The sequence below is a fragment of the Protomyctophum parallelum genome (genome assembly GCF_964188405.1).
Source record: "Protomyctophum parallelum genome assembly, chromosome: 5".
Taxonomy (NCBI): domain Eukaryota; kingdom Metazoa; phylum Chordata; class Actinopteri; order Myctophiformes; family Myctophidae; genus Protomyctophum; species Protomyctophum parallelum.
This window is the reverse complement of record NC_139702.1, coordinates 53,453,599-53,467,849: the sequence shown is the minus strand read 5'-3', so window position 1 is coordinate 53,467,849 and position 14,251 is coordinate 53,453,599. Positions and strand designations below refer to the sequence as shown.

Here is a 14,251-nt window from a genome sequence, read left to right as displayed (position 1 = left end):
GTAACGGTCTGGGCACCGGACTGGTGATCCAGTCGTGGTGTGCCGCGGGTTCGACTCCCGGACCCGACACGGCCATTACCGCATGTCATCCCCCCATCTCTCTCCCGTTTCCTGTCAGCCTACTTTCTATCCCTTAAAAAAATCAATAAAGGCGTAAGCCGCAAAAAAATATCTAAAAAAAAAAAAAAGATGTTATTGAATTTTCATGTCCAATGCATTTACCCGTAATTTCCGGACTATAAGACGCTACTTTTATCCCATGCTTTGAACCTTGCGGCCTATACAAGGTACGGCTAATCTATGGATCTTTACAGCTAATGGCCACTAGGGGACCTTCTAAATCTATCTCTATGGCCGGTCCTTAAAGTTTTTATTCGTTTTTTCCCCTAAATTTAACTGGTGCGGCTTATATTCAGGTGCGCTTTATAGTCCGGAAATTACGGTAGTTCATAAAGTTAACATAACTATAAAAATGCATTTGAACAAATTAACATCACACCCTCCCCATCTCTATTCTTATTAAATGATGTATCCCAGTTGCCATTAAATAATACGCGTATTCGTGTCTTCTTTGCTGGCATAACGGCCGCAAAGAAGATGGTTGCTTCGCACTGGAAACCGCCTCATACATTGTCATTTCGCCAATGGGCTTTGACCTTCCTAGATTTCTAGAAATGTCTACAGCAAGATTGCATGGTGCAAAAGAGGAAAACATTGAGATTTGGTCTGGTATTGCAGATTTGGTTAAGGGCATGCTTTAGTCATTATTATTATTATTATTATCATTATTTATTTATTTTTTGTTCACATTGCACAGTAGTAGGAGTACTGACATTTTGTGGCATCTTTGGTCTCGGTGGGAGGGGTGGGTGGGATTGTTTGTTTTTGTGTTCCTTGCTTTTGTTGTTATGTGTTGTTTTTATATGTGTTTTGTTTTATTTAGTCATTCATGATGTTAACGTGTGATTTATTGTCTTAAATAAAAAACATTTGATAACAAACAAAAAAATGCATTTGAAATGTAAAAAAAGGTTACTTTTCAATTAGAAAATAGCAGACAAAAATGTAAAAAGAACCACAGCTCATCTGCTGAAAAAACTCGCAAGTGAGGTGCTGGAGTCACAAAGGGATAATGAAAAGAAATAAAGGGAACACTCAGATCTGCGCACAAAGTATATATTTTGCAAGCTTTCGGTCTACTGACCCTAACCCAATTCAAATATAGGAAAAATAGCTGATCTATACAAGCTCAAAATGCGTCACAGTTTTGAGCTTGTAGATCGGCTGTTTTTGCTATGACAGAAATATGCAATGTGGCCCTCTGGAGTGAGTGTATATATAGTGGCCCTCTCCATTGTCAAAGTTGCCCACCTCTGTTCTATCATGTCAGGGATGAATCAAGGCCAGTGATGGTGTAGTAAGGTGTTTGAAATACTCATGTCCAAGAATAGTTGTACCACAAGTAGCCATTTAATTTCTTTTATAGAACAGAGGAAAGTCGCAGGACCAAAACGTTGCATAGTTTGGACATTAAATAAAATGCTCTTGAACCAGCAAGTGACAGTGTGCGGGTCTCCTTCCTTCTCTACGTGTCTGAAGTCTGCTGCTTTGTCACCGACGCACCTGTTATTAGTAAGTCGAGTGTGCGGAAGCCTTCCCTTCAAAGAAATTCATAGAATCAAATTTGTTTTAACTTGACTTCCTCTCCTCCACATTTTGAGTGCTCGGGATGTCTTCTTCTAAGTCTGAACTGATCCTAGAAGCACCCTACACTTTTAGTGAGCACCCGGTTGGCCTAATAATAATAATAATTATCATAATCATCATCATTATAAAACAAATGGTTAGTGCTAGGACAGTTAAAAGTCACAACTACAGCCCCGGTTACCTGTAGCATAAGGTGGAGGTTGGTGACCTTCTGGGCGGACCAGCCAGAGTTATCATCACCGACCTCGAACCATGGCTTCATCCTCTGGATGTAGGAGCCCTCCTTGAAGAAGTTCTGGTTGGAGCTGTTGTTCTTCAGGAGGTTTACGAGGAGCAGCAGGCAGTCCTCCACTACAATACCTGGATAGGACACAGGACATTAATACGGTCAGGAAATTAACTAGGCGTGATGAAACAGCAGCCGGATGGAAACCATGAAGTTCTCAGTTCGATCCCTGTGGGCGGTGTCGAAGTGTCCTTGAGCAAGACTCTGAACCCCTAATTGCTCCCGAGTCGGTGTCTTGCATGGTTTCCTCTGCCATAGGTATATGAATGGGTGAATGTAATGCACATGCATCCATGTACAGCGCTTTGGATAAAAGCTCTATATAAATGCACCATTTACCATTATAAAAGCTGAAATACCTAAAAATAGTACAAAAGTAGATTGTACTGTACCTCCATCGCTGCTGCCTTCTTCTGTGATGATGTCTAGGAGCCGTTCGAAAGCATTCTCAAATGCAACAATCTTCTGAATGGCAGCGTTGCCTTTGGTAAGCTGCTGAAGCAACAGCAAGCCCTGTTGGAAGATGGAGAACCAGATGGTAAGCAAGTCATGGTCATGTTCATGTGGTTAAATGATTCTATTGTGAAATAGCATAGTACTAGAGTACTTACATCATTAAATAGCATAGTACTAGAGTACTTACATCATTAAATAGCATAGTACTAGAGTACTTACATCATTGCGGATGACTTCCCTGGAGTCTGCCAATAAATCCATTAATCTGGAAACACCTGTAAGAGAATTTTTAAAGTAAAAGAATAAGGAAAATTGAGCAGACAGGGTTTTACCATAACACAGTAAACAAACCAATGTAGCAAATATTAATACACACAAACCGCTACGTCATGACAAGAGACGTGAACAACAGCTATCGTTTATGTTTCCAATACTGTCTAATGGGGGACCTGGAGGTGCTTGCACAAAAGTGGCAAGATACAAATTTTCAACTTAAAACTTAAAGTCCTGATGCAAATGTGTCTCTACATCACAGGTGAAATGTCCAGCCATGAAGCAAAGCTACATGTATGTGATTAAATCATTTTAAGACAGCACTATAATAATTATTCATTTGTGTGATCACCGGCACTCCCAGTTCTTTGATGATTAGAATGTGTAGCTTATGTCGGTTGTTTGCTTGCATGTGGAGGGTGTCATTGTTGATTTATTTATTAGATCTCCATTAGCTTCCTGCACTGTTACCCCTTCCTGGGGTCTCAACCAGCATCAACAACACCACATTTTTTACATCAATCCATAACATTCATACAACAAACTCATCGCAATTTACAGTGCAACACAAAGCACTAACTGTCAAAATCAAATGCATTCGATTGCTGTACCATGTACGACACACACACACACACACACACACACACACACACACACACACACACACACACACACACACACACACACACACACACACACACACACACACACGATAGAGTGTGGCAATGGCATGTAAATTCCTGATTTGATTAAGCATCCTGACGTTATGAAAGTAGTCTGCTGTAATATTTGAGGTGAAGCAGCATAACTCACCCATGGGGCTGACCAGGATGACGCCTTGCACCTGGGCACACTGGTTCTTCAGGAGGGCAGTCAAGAGCTTAACACCTGGCCACCGCACGTGGAAGTCAAACTCCTGAATGCACACAAAATTTGGTCAATTGAAGCATTAATGTCTATCTTCAATGAGTACTTGAGAAAGAGATATTTTTTGCTGCTCACATCACATGGCCAAGAGAGTGCCTACACGATGTTCAATAACTGCTTTCAACTACGTTTCCACATGTTATTTCCTATTGCACATTATCATACTGTAGATGTTATGAAATGGCACATAGCTCCTTTAAGTGTATGTCCATTAAAATGGAATTAAAATGTAATTTAAGATATGCAACTTGATTTTACACCATATGTTCTGAAAACCATTATGATTACATTGTTATGAGAGGAACACCAGTTTGAATCCTCTCATATTTGAATTGGTTTGTTTTCCAATTAATTGAAACCACAGAACAGTACATTACCTCCAACATAGACAGCACCAAGGTCACGTTCTCAGAGTCCTGGATGAACATGTTTGTAAACTCCACTCCCAGGTCATCATCCGTCTGCTTTTGGGTGTTCTCATCTGAGAAATGTACAAAGATCATTAGTGTGTTTTAAGCCTGACAAACTTTTAGATTTGTTATTTTTGACGAATGTTCCGCCCAGAATAGGGATACTAGGGTGCAAGTGGGCAACTATATAGAATTGGTTAATAATATGAAATTAATCTGTTAGTTCAGAGAAAGATGTTCAATGGAGATGCTGGACACCAACGCAATTATTTTATTGAAAGATTGCCGAAACATCGTCTATATGACTAATTTTATTGGAATTATGAGTGTCTGGCGTCTCCGTTGCAAATCTTGCTGTTGTTCCCGATAGCCAGCACCTCACCAATATCTGTTGTTTTACTTTCCTCTATACTAATATAATGGCCTATGAACAAGCCATGGAGGATGCTACAGGACAAATACAGATGAAAGGAAAGCTGGGGGAGGGGAGGGCTGCAATATACAAAACATTATATAATTAAATAATAAGATTCTTTTCCCCAGACATAACATTAATTTATTTGCCAGATAGTCTGCATAGCACTAGAATGCTTTGTTCAATAGCAACCTTCCCTCTGGTGAAAGGAATTTGCAGCAGATGCAAACTGCAATTTCTTATTTTTTTTCTCCTAACTATATTTTAACTAGTAGAGCAGTGACATAACAGGGTTGGTCAAACAGAAATCAACATGGTCATTTGAAGTCTAATGAAGCAAACCAGATCACTAATTATAGCATTAGAGCAAAATGGCCACCCTGTGAACATGGCCGATGGAGGAAACTCAGCAATTGATCTAATGAAATAAGCACAGTGAAACAAAGAACATTGATAAGTGACTAATCAGTCATAGACAGAGACCAGGTGATAAGTGACTCATCACTCATAGACATAGACCAGGTCAAGGGGTGAGATTAGTGAAGCACTCTGGTTACCACCATCCAAACCCAACAAGTTTCAACACCAACTAAATTCTAGTGAGGTTAGTCGAATAGTGGCAAGAGTCAGGAGGCGTTTGGAAGCTAGGCTAAAGTACTGACCAGGCATTGGTACATTCTTAGGTTTCCCTGAGACAGGGAGAGTGGCTGCTGTGTCTGTGAGGACAGTGGAGGTGGAAGAGGGAGATGATTTAACTTTAGGTGTGCATCGTGTCGCTCACCTAAATTAAAATCACAACGCATTGCAGAGAGAGCAACGCATTGTGAGCTTGTAGAAGTGCTATTTTAGGTGTGCAACATCAGCAAATTAGGGCTGAGGCCTCATCTGTACTGAAGCTTGCATTCATTCAAAACCACATTGTGAAAAACTTGGCAGAATCGCTTGGAGAAACGGATGACTGAATGCCTGTTGTCAAAGACATGCTATGAAAATAAAATCGTAAGTAAGCAAGGCCATGCAGTTCAAATCAGTCAATCAGCTCATTCAGCTGTCAATATGGGAAACACTTGTGGTGGACTCGTCACTAACACTTTACACATCTTATTCCAGTACACTCACGTGTATGAATCTATGGAAAGGTGCACACTAATAACAACACAACTTCTTATGTTGTTTTGCTATACTTTTCCACATACTTTGGTAAATACACTGGAATAAGGCAATTGTAAAGTGTCGCCATATGTGTTTCTTTCCCCAAGCCACCCAAGAAGAGCTAAGTGCTGCTGGTAGTTAAGGGGGACGACATCATGCACAAACAAGAATTTTACCTTCCGATTCATCTGGAGGGTTAAAACATGAAAGAGAAGAGAGAGATGGCAGTCTTTATATAGCAGTCAATATTGGAAGGGTGTGTGTGTGTGTGTGTGTGTGTGTGTGTACGGTTGAGATTAATGTCCAGGTGACATTAATTCAACTCAATTACTCATTCTACATAAGGGGGCTTTTATTTCATTATTTGGCAATCTTTATCCACATTTACGTACACTGCATGAAAATTATTATGTATTTAACTTATGGCCATCAGGGTTCAAATACCTGGCTCTTCCTCCTCATCATTGCAGATGATATTGTATAATGTATCCAAGGCGTAGCCAAGGATCTCAGAGTCAGACCTGTAAACATAGATAGAGGGAGTTCAATCAACAACACAGGCTGCATTATTCTCAGTTGTTAGAAGCGATATAAAAAATAAAGCCTTGTCCACCCTAAAGCGTTGAACAACACTGAATAATGAATGCTCCACATCACTTTTATTAGGGTGTAAATGGCAGTAAGATAAGCTCAAAGATTTATTTTTACAAATGACAGTGACAGAATTGACAGCAGAGTTTAGACACAAACACATGCGCCATTTCGTTGTTGTTCCACAAGTATATATTTGCCTTAATACGAACCTGTCAGTTTGCATTATGTGAATCAGATGCTCCATTGCCTGGCTGCCAACTTCTTTTCGATATTTCTATTAAAAAAACAAAAAAAGGACTGAATATCATATTCTAATTAAATACAAATAAAAATAAAAGCAGGGCACAATTCAATTCAATTCGAAGGAGCTTTATTGGAATGAGAAAACAAACGTTTACATTGCCAAAGCAAGTGTCACAATACAATAAATTGAAAATGGGGAAAGTATATACAGTTGGAGGGGGTACAGCATTGTTACACATTGCATCGTTAATATGTACATGTTATATCAGGGTATAAAGCTTTTTTGAAACAAATAGCAGCACTTTGTTTGGGACAAATGGCAGCATTTTTCTCAGGACTATTTAAATAGTATACAGAAAACTCAGATTTAAGATTTGTTTAAAGGTAGCAGCTCTGTTTACATGTGCAAGGTCAAGCGGTCTACTTGGTACAGATAGTAGTCCTTAGGGTGGTTGTATTCCATTGGCTAACCTTTTCAGTTCACAAATCTTGCTGCTGTTTGCACATTGTTGTATGGGAGTTTTTTGTCATTGGTCATAGTTTCAAACTCATGTTGGGTGTGTGTAATCTGTGGGATTACTGTAGGTGTCTCTGATGTCTTAGTATAGTGGGCAAGTGGTTAGAAAGTGTAGCTCTGTTTCTACCACATTTTGTGTGCAGTGGGTGCATAGTCTTGGGATCGGGGTCTGTCTGTGGCGGCCTTTCTCTATTGCAAGGCTGTGTTCACTGAGTCTGTACCTAGTCAATGCTTTGATTTGGGTTGTTTACCGTGCTCAGGTATTCTGCCAATGTATATTCTCTTTTTAGTGATAGATAGCATTCCATTTTGCTTTGGTTTTAGGTAGTCTCTTTCCAGTATGCCATGTAGCTTTCTTATAATCTGGTTAAATCCAATGGGTTTTCCGTCTGGTGGTTGTGTTTGTGTATATAGTCCCTGGACCAGCTGACTAAGGGGGCATCCCTGTAGGTTTTCATCATGATTGAGGGCTATATTATGGAGCATGTCTGGGTTGCTTTCATGAATGAAAGCAGAGACTCGGCACACAGAACTCTGCAAATGCATCCTCCGCACCCAACGAAGAATAATGCTGCTTTCATGAATGAAAGCAACCCAATGAAAGCAATAATGAAAATGGTCATGAAATGCATGTGCTCTTTTCTTTATTTTGATGTTGAGTGGGTATCTCCCTAATTCTGCCCTGCAATCATTGTTTGTTGTTTTTCGTTGGGTGCAGAGTTCTGTGTGCCGAGTCTCTGTTTCAGGTTCTTGGTTGGTAAGGGGACCCCAGATCTCACAACCATAGAGGGAGATGGGCTGCCAACTCTCGTACCGTTCCGATACAAGAGATGTCGAAGCCAATTGAACCAGGGGGATGCAACGCATATAGAGGAATCCTAGTTCCATAATGTGGAACAGGCTCTGAGCAACCTTTCATTACAGCATGCTAACCAGGGACTCATTGCATGCAAATTGGATAAAAAGCTGTTGAACCTAGACAGCACAGGTGAATGCAAACTCTCTCTTCATGTCTCTATTTGAGTCCCTGTCTGTGTGTTGAAGTGTGACACCCCCGTGCCTTATAAACCCCTTATTTATGCCTGATAAGCTCATTACTCATGGTTGATGAGGCATGCATTGAGAAGAGAACTAGATTTCGGTTTATGTAGCCATTTAAATTGACCATATACAGTAAAAACTAATCATGATAGTAACACTAAAGCCAGAATTATACAATGTCGTATCACAGATTGAAAATAACAGATTTTAGTATGAATTAGGCCTTATAAAATGCACAGCAGGAAGCTACTCTGTAAAACCATAGGTTTCCACTGTTGGTCAGAGCTGTAGCAGTTAAGTGGGCAACATGATTAATGTAATAATCAGGAATACTAACAGCTTTAGAGAATGAGCTGTGTCTTTGTCATTTAGGTAATAATCAGGAATAATAACAGCTTTAGAGAATGAGCTGTCTTTGTCATTTAGGCGTCGTCAGGCAGAAACTTTGTATCTCCATATTTCATCTTTTTGTTCATAAATCAATAATTGTATACTTGTGTTTGTGGGTCTTATACATATTGAACAAATGAAAAGTATTTAAAAAAACATGACTAATTAATAACTACCTTGGATCCATTGCAACACAGTATCTTTTCCCATTTCCTAAAACGTAAAGGTTTTGGACCTACAAGATTTCCACCTGACAACGACGATTTGCATAAGCTATTAAGCTATTAGCTTTTGTTGATGTTAAACTTAGGACTTAGGAAAAAATAATTCATACGTTTTCCACTTGTTTACAAGAAGAGGATGCAACCTGAGGATCAAACTAAGAGTTGTACAATTACTATATTGAACTTTGGCCAACAGCTACTTTTGATAAAAAAATAATAATTAAAAAATAAGTGGAGAGGATGTTGACAATGCATCTCACGAATACAGACAGAAGAGAACGCAGGCAGTTTCCACATTGGTTACAATGACAACATGCTGCTACAATACTGTCATGTCTTTACCTTAGATAGGGATTTGAGTGCCCTGACTGCATCCCTCCGATCCTCGAGGAGCGTAGAAGAGGCCACACGATCACACAGCTTCTGGATCTGTCAATGACAACAAATATAAGAGACTTTTTAAATGCGTGTTTTTTTAACTCAATGGGTCACAGCTTGGATTGATATTTCACTTTATTTTATACATTTCCACAGGATACGTCCGTTTCTGTACGATTACACTTTTCTAGTATAGATTAAGGAAAGTAAGGTGAGGTGTGTGTGTGTGTGTGTGTGTGTGTGTGGGGGGGGGGGGGGGGGGAATCTTCACTGATTACAGAGTTAGTGATGTTTGTGACACAAACAATGGATTGTGTATTTGCAACACATTGCAGCTTTCTGCAAGAGACACAGATAGATAGCAAATTAGCAATGGTACCTTGACCCCTCCCTGGGGTCTTAACTGGAATGTCAATAACTTGTCTAAATTAATGTGGTCAATAATCTGCTGCATTTAATGGAATGGAATATTAAGTCATCTGTTGTTTAAACAGGACATTAAGCATAAGAATAGTACGTGTGTTGGTGTAAACAGAATGGCAGCAGGTTTAGAAATCCATAGACCAGTTAGTTGGCATTTGTCAGAATTTAATACACAGGACCACAATGGAAACAAGCCCAGCAGGCTTTTTGTATTAACCTTTTAGCATCTTTGTATAATCGTACCAATTGTATGAATTGCAAAGAGTTATAATAAGGTGTTCAATCAATCAAATCTGCCTTTCTGAGTGACAACGGACAGAAAGTAGACTAGCCATCATTCATTTTGTGTGTGATCATTTACAATGTGGGCATTTAGCATTTATCCAGAGCGACTTACTGTAAACAAGGCATCAAACATCAAATGCAGAGAGAGAGAGTAGTCTGTCTGCTTCAGTATTCTAGCCAGGATCATATAGGTAAACCAACAACATGATGTTAGTTCCCCAGCAGAGGTGGGTGTGCGACTGTGTGTATTCTGTATCAGCATTTATTTTCTTCCATTCATCTAAATTAGCAGCAGCCAGCTCCAAATGGCGACTGACAAGCCCCAGGAAGCAGCAGTACAGCATAACTGTCACATTTGCAACGTTAGCTAGTCTACTGCTACTGCTAGGCTACTGGAGCTGGCTACAGACGTCCATTCAGACGGGGACACAGACAGCGGGGTGTAAGCATCATTGTGATAGTTATGTGAATGTGACATGTTTGTATTTACCATTTACGCTGTATCATATCATATCGGCCATTAGAAAATAGCCAGCTCACATGTGCTAGATTATTAAAATGGTGAAAATGTTTGACAAATGAAACGTCTCCTAAAATAAAATAGTATTAGGGACGCCGGCCCGGGCGGGGTTAATGTCATTAAACATGGTGCTAGCGTAGCGTTAGCTGACTGACATACCGTATCGGCTCCTGACGGCTGTGCCCCCGCAGGTTGCCCTCCCATCACTCCTCTGAAGAAGTTCATCCTCTATTTGTGTGTTTGGACCTTAGAGGAAATGTCAGGCTCCCCGGCTGTTGGCTGACAAGTACAATATGAAGCGTAGAAGCCGAGACCACGGCGTTGAGTTGTTTTTCTTCACGATGTACACAACAACCTCAACAGAACACACACTGCTCTGCTGTCTGTCTGTGTCGACCCCGGAACTCCTCCACAACTGCGACCGCGCTGCGCATGCGCGCAGACGTGGCGATACGTGGCTGATCAGCAGAGGAGCGCGTTCACGGATTTAAAGACACATAACAAACCAATCACCAATATGATATTGATACGACATGAAAAATCACACCTATGTGAACTGAGCGGTGCAACTATACATTTATTTATAGTAACTGACTGTACTGTACTGTGCTGTGCTCTGTATACTGTATTGTAGTGTAGTGTAGGTCTACTGTGCGCTCTACTGTAGGCCTACTTTGATGATTTAAGGAAAGAATCTTCGAGAAATGACATAGGTTAAGTGAGGGGGTCCCGGGGGGTCCTCGGAACATCCAGACCCCCAGGAACGCGCCCACGGGGGCGGCCCGGTTCCGGCAACGGTCGAGAAATGACAGAGTTACCGCAGTCCCCGGGAACATCCAGACCCCCACAAAACTTAAATTAACTGATATTATTGTTGTTGTTGTTTCTTTTGTGTATAGGTTAAAGGCATAGGGTAAGTGATTTATTTGGTTAAAAGGTTATTCTGACAGTAATCATTGCTATTAGATTGTTATTAGTGTTTGCTCAGTTATAACATCAGGGTCTCCCTGTGTCCCCTGACATGGAGACTCCAGTTACTGAAGAAACACTCGCTCACACACACACACACGCACGCACGCACGCACGCACGCACGCACGCACGCACGCACGCACACACACACACACACACACACACACACACACACACACACACACACACACACACACACACACACACAGTAATGCATGTGTGATTTATCATATCTGATGTCTTCACAATCTAAGAATGATAGGGCAGGCTAATTACAATCTGCTGATACAATCATACCAGACATTTAATTGCAGGCAGCTGATGGTCTAGACTAATATATCTATGGGCGTTGAGAAAGATCCACCCTGTTTAAAAAGTCCTAACATACATAGATCACACATTCTTTTTACAATGGCTTGGAAATTAACTACAGGTATTCTTATTGCCCTGCTGTTTCTACAGATCTACAATACAGGTAAGACTATTTTAAATCTATAATCTACACATGGTGACATGGGCAACATATGGCCATCTGCAGACAATCCTTAAATAAAATCAAAATGACCCCCCAAAAATCTGAAAAGATGTTTATAATGTGAGAGGTTACTGTGGTGGTAACACTCATCGACTGGTGGGTATACATGTAAGTATGGGGCTTCAGTTCAAAGAGAGAGGGTCCATGGATCCATAATTATAATGCAATGTGTTTGATAATGTGAGTGGTATACAGTACAGCTGCAAAAAAAGAATACAAAATAGTTGACCCTATACTCGTGTGTATAAAATACATGCAGTTCATGCATAATTCTATTTCAGCACTGCGTTTCAACTTTCAATTGAATAGTTCACTCACTTTATCAAAGTCAGTATGGCCCTTACGTGGGGAAACAAATGCTGCCCGCCCCCGAAGCCAAACAAAAATAAGTTGTATTCTTATGTACCTGTACACAAGATGTAACAATAATGTACAACCTTTAACCTTAACCAGTCACTCAGCACACACATGCTAGTTTACAGCAATATCCTCACTCACAGTTACTACAGTTATCTGCACATGGGACTTAATGAAATGACACTGCATAATTTTGGTCGTTGGTCTTTTCTTCAAGGAGCTGTTCCAATCAGTGGTGACCTTGAGAATAGTCAACCGAGCTCACCAAAAGATGGCAAAAATGGTAGGCCTACAATCACATCATCTTAAGTAGGCCTACTACTACAAAGAAACCTCCGTAAAAAGTCCAATTTGACCATCAACTGGTGGGATTGTCAAATCCTAATTATTGTAATGATTCTCTCCTTGAAAATGTGTAGAGCAGCAGCCTGTCTACAGCTACTCCTCAGTTGACAACACTGCTGATCCTGTGGGAGGAACTGCGAACCCTGAATGTGAGACAATTTCTTTCACTGAAGCCCCTCTGACCAAAAGTCCTACTGAAGCCCCTCTGACCAGAAGTCCTACTGAAGCCCCTCTGACCAAAAGTCCTACTGAAGCCCCTCTGACCAGAAGTCCTACTGAAGCCCCTCTGACCAAAAGTCCTACTGAAGCCCCTCTGACCAGAAGTCCTACTGAAGCCCCTCTGACCAAAAGTCCTACTGAAGCCCCTCTGACCAGAAGTCCTACTGAAGCCTCTCTGACCAGAAGTCCTACTGAAGCCTCTCTGACCAGACTTCCTACAGCCAAACCACCTGGACAGATCACACATCAACAAACCCCCCCTCGTGTTGTGTGCTTTTTTCAAATCTTCCAATCTGGCCTTGGGACCGGGTGTCCTTGTCCTACTACTATAATAACACCCATCTGCATCATAACCCTTATTGACATGATGTAAATCTTTATGGTAAGTTTGTGCCAGTAGAGGACAGTTTTCCCAAACACAAATCTGGGTGTTTCTTATTGTATTAATACAATTATACATTTTAATTTTGTTCAATCTGTATGGTATGTGGAGTATGTAGAAACAATATAACTTATACAATTGGGGTGGTTGCGTTTGGTCTCCCTGGTCAAAGCTCATGTCTCACCTTTTGATTTTATTTCCATGCTTGTGTTGTTGTCCTGTTTTAGATGAATTTTACAGCATTTCTGTTTTTAATCTCACTGTATGAAAAGCACTTTGTGAGATCTCTCTGTGAGAAGTGCTAAATACATTTACTTTACCACAGATTCTGACAAAGTTTTACCTGATGGTAAATATCCCCTGAGCAAGCAGCTTAATGGTAAAAATGTCAGCACAGGAAACCGGGTTGAAATCCGGCGTAGAAGAGGAAAGTTATATTGCTGCCTTTAGTGCTGCTTTAAGGTAATGGTGATGGTGGGAATGTAATGGTTGTTTTTCACAGAGGCTCAATTGCCAGCACATCCTCTTCCAAATAAAAGACAAGGAGTAAGGTAATTTGTAACAGACTCAAGAATTAAAAGTGCAAAAACAAATGTTCATCCATCCATCCATCTTCAACCGCTTATCCGTAGTCGGGTCGCGGGGGCAACAGCTCCACCAGAGAGCTCCAGACTTCCCTCTCCAGAGCAACATTAGTGACTTCCTCCTGGGGGATTCCGAGACGTTACAAGGCCAGTGAGTCGATGTATTTCCTCCAACTGCGCCTTGGTCTGCCCTGGGGTCTCCTCCCAGTGGGACGTGCGTCGAGGACCTCCCTAGGGAGGCGCCCGAGAGGCATCCTAACCAGATGCCCGAACAACCTCAGCTGACTCCTTTCCAGGCGAAGGAGCAGCGGTTCTACTCCGAGTCTCTCTCGTGTGACTGAACTTCTCACCCTATCTCTAAGGGAGATGCCAGCCACCCGTCGAAGAAAACTCATTTCGGCCGCTTGTATTCGAGACCTTATATTCTTTCGGTCATGACCCACACTTCATGACCATAGGTGAGAGTAGGAACGAAGATTGCTCGGTAAACAGAGAGCTTTGCCTTCTGGCTCAACTCTCTTTTCGTCACAACAGTGCGGTACAGCGACTGCAATACCGCCCCTGCCGCTCCGATTTTCCGGCTGATCTCCTTCTCCGTTCTCCCCTCACTCGTGAACA

General features: G+C 41.2%; 1 protein-coding gene across 7 annotated transcripts in view; it reads right to left on the bottom strand.

The window, feature by feature from the left end:
* Positions 1 to 10,640, bottom strand: part of uso1 (USO1 vesicle transport factor) — a 30,028-nt gene extending 19,388 nt beyond the window's left edge. For 2 of the 7 annotated variants that reach the window (XM_083765307.1, XM_083765309.1), the window contains exons 1-11: positions 10,401 to 10,640; positions 8,978 to 9,064; positions 6,430 to 6,494; positions 6,071 to 6,147; positions 5,803 to 5,814; positions 5,137 to 5,190; positions 4,027 to 4,130; positions 3,536 to 3,638; positions 2,669 to 2,724; positions 2,386 to 2,506; positions 1,889 to 2,067 (exon numbers count right to left, since the gene is read on the bottom strand). In XM_083765307.1, coding sequence (XP_083621433.1) covers positions 1,889 to 2,067; positions 2,386 to 2,506; positions 2,669 to 2,724; positions 3,536 to 3,638; positions 4,027 to 4,130; positions 5,137 to 5,190; positions 5,803 to 5,814; positions 6,071 to 6,147; positions 6,430 to 6,494; positions 8,978 to 9,064; positions 10,401 to 10,466 — 924 coding nt within the window. In that variant the 5' untranslated portion in view covers positions 10,467 to 10,640. The remainder of the gene's footprint in view (positions 1 to 1,888; positions 2,068 to 2,385; positions 2,507 to 2,668; positions 2,725 to 3,535; positions 3,639 to 4,026; positions 4,131 to 5,136; positions 5,191 to 5,802; positions 5,815 to 6,070; positions 6,148 to 6,429; positions 6,495 to 8,977; positions 9,065 to 10,400) is intronic. The other 5 variants (XM_083765310.1, XM_083765312.1, XM_083765311.1 and 2 more) reach the window with 3 other exon arrangements.
* Positions 10,641 to 14,251: the final 3,611 nt, after the last annotated feature.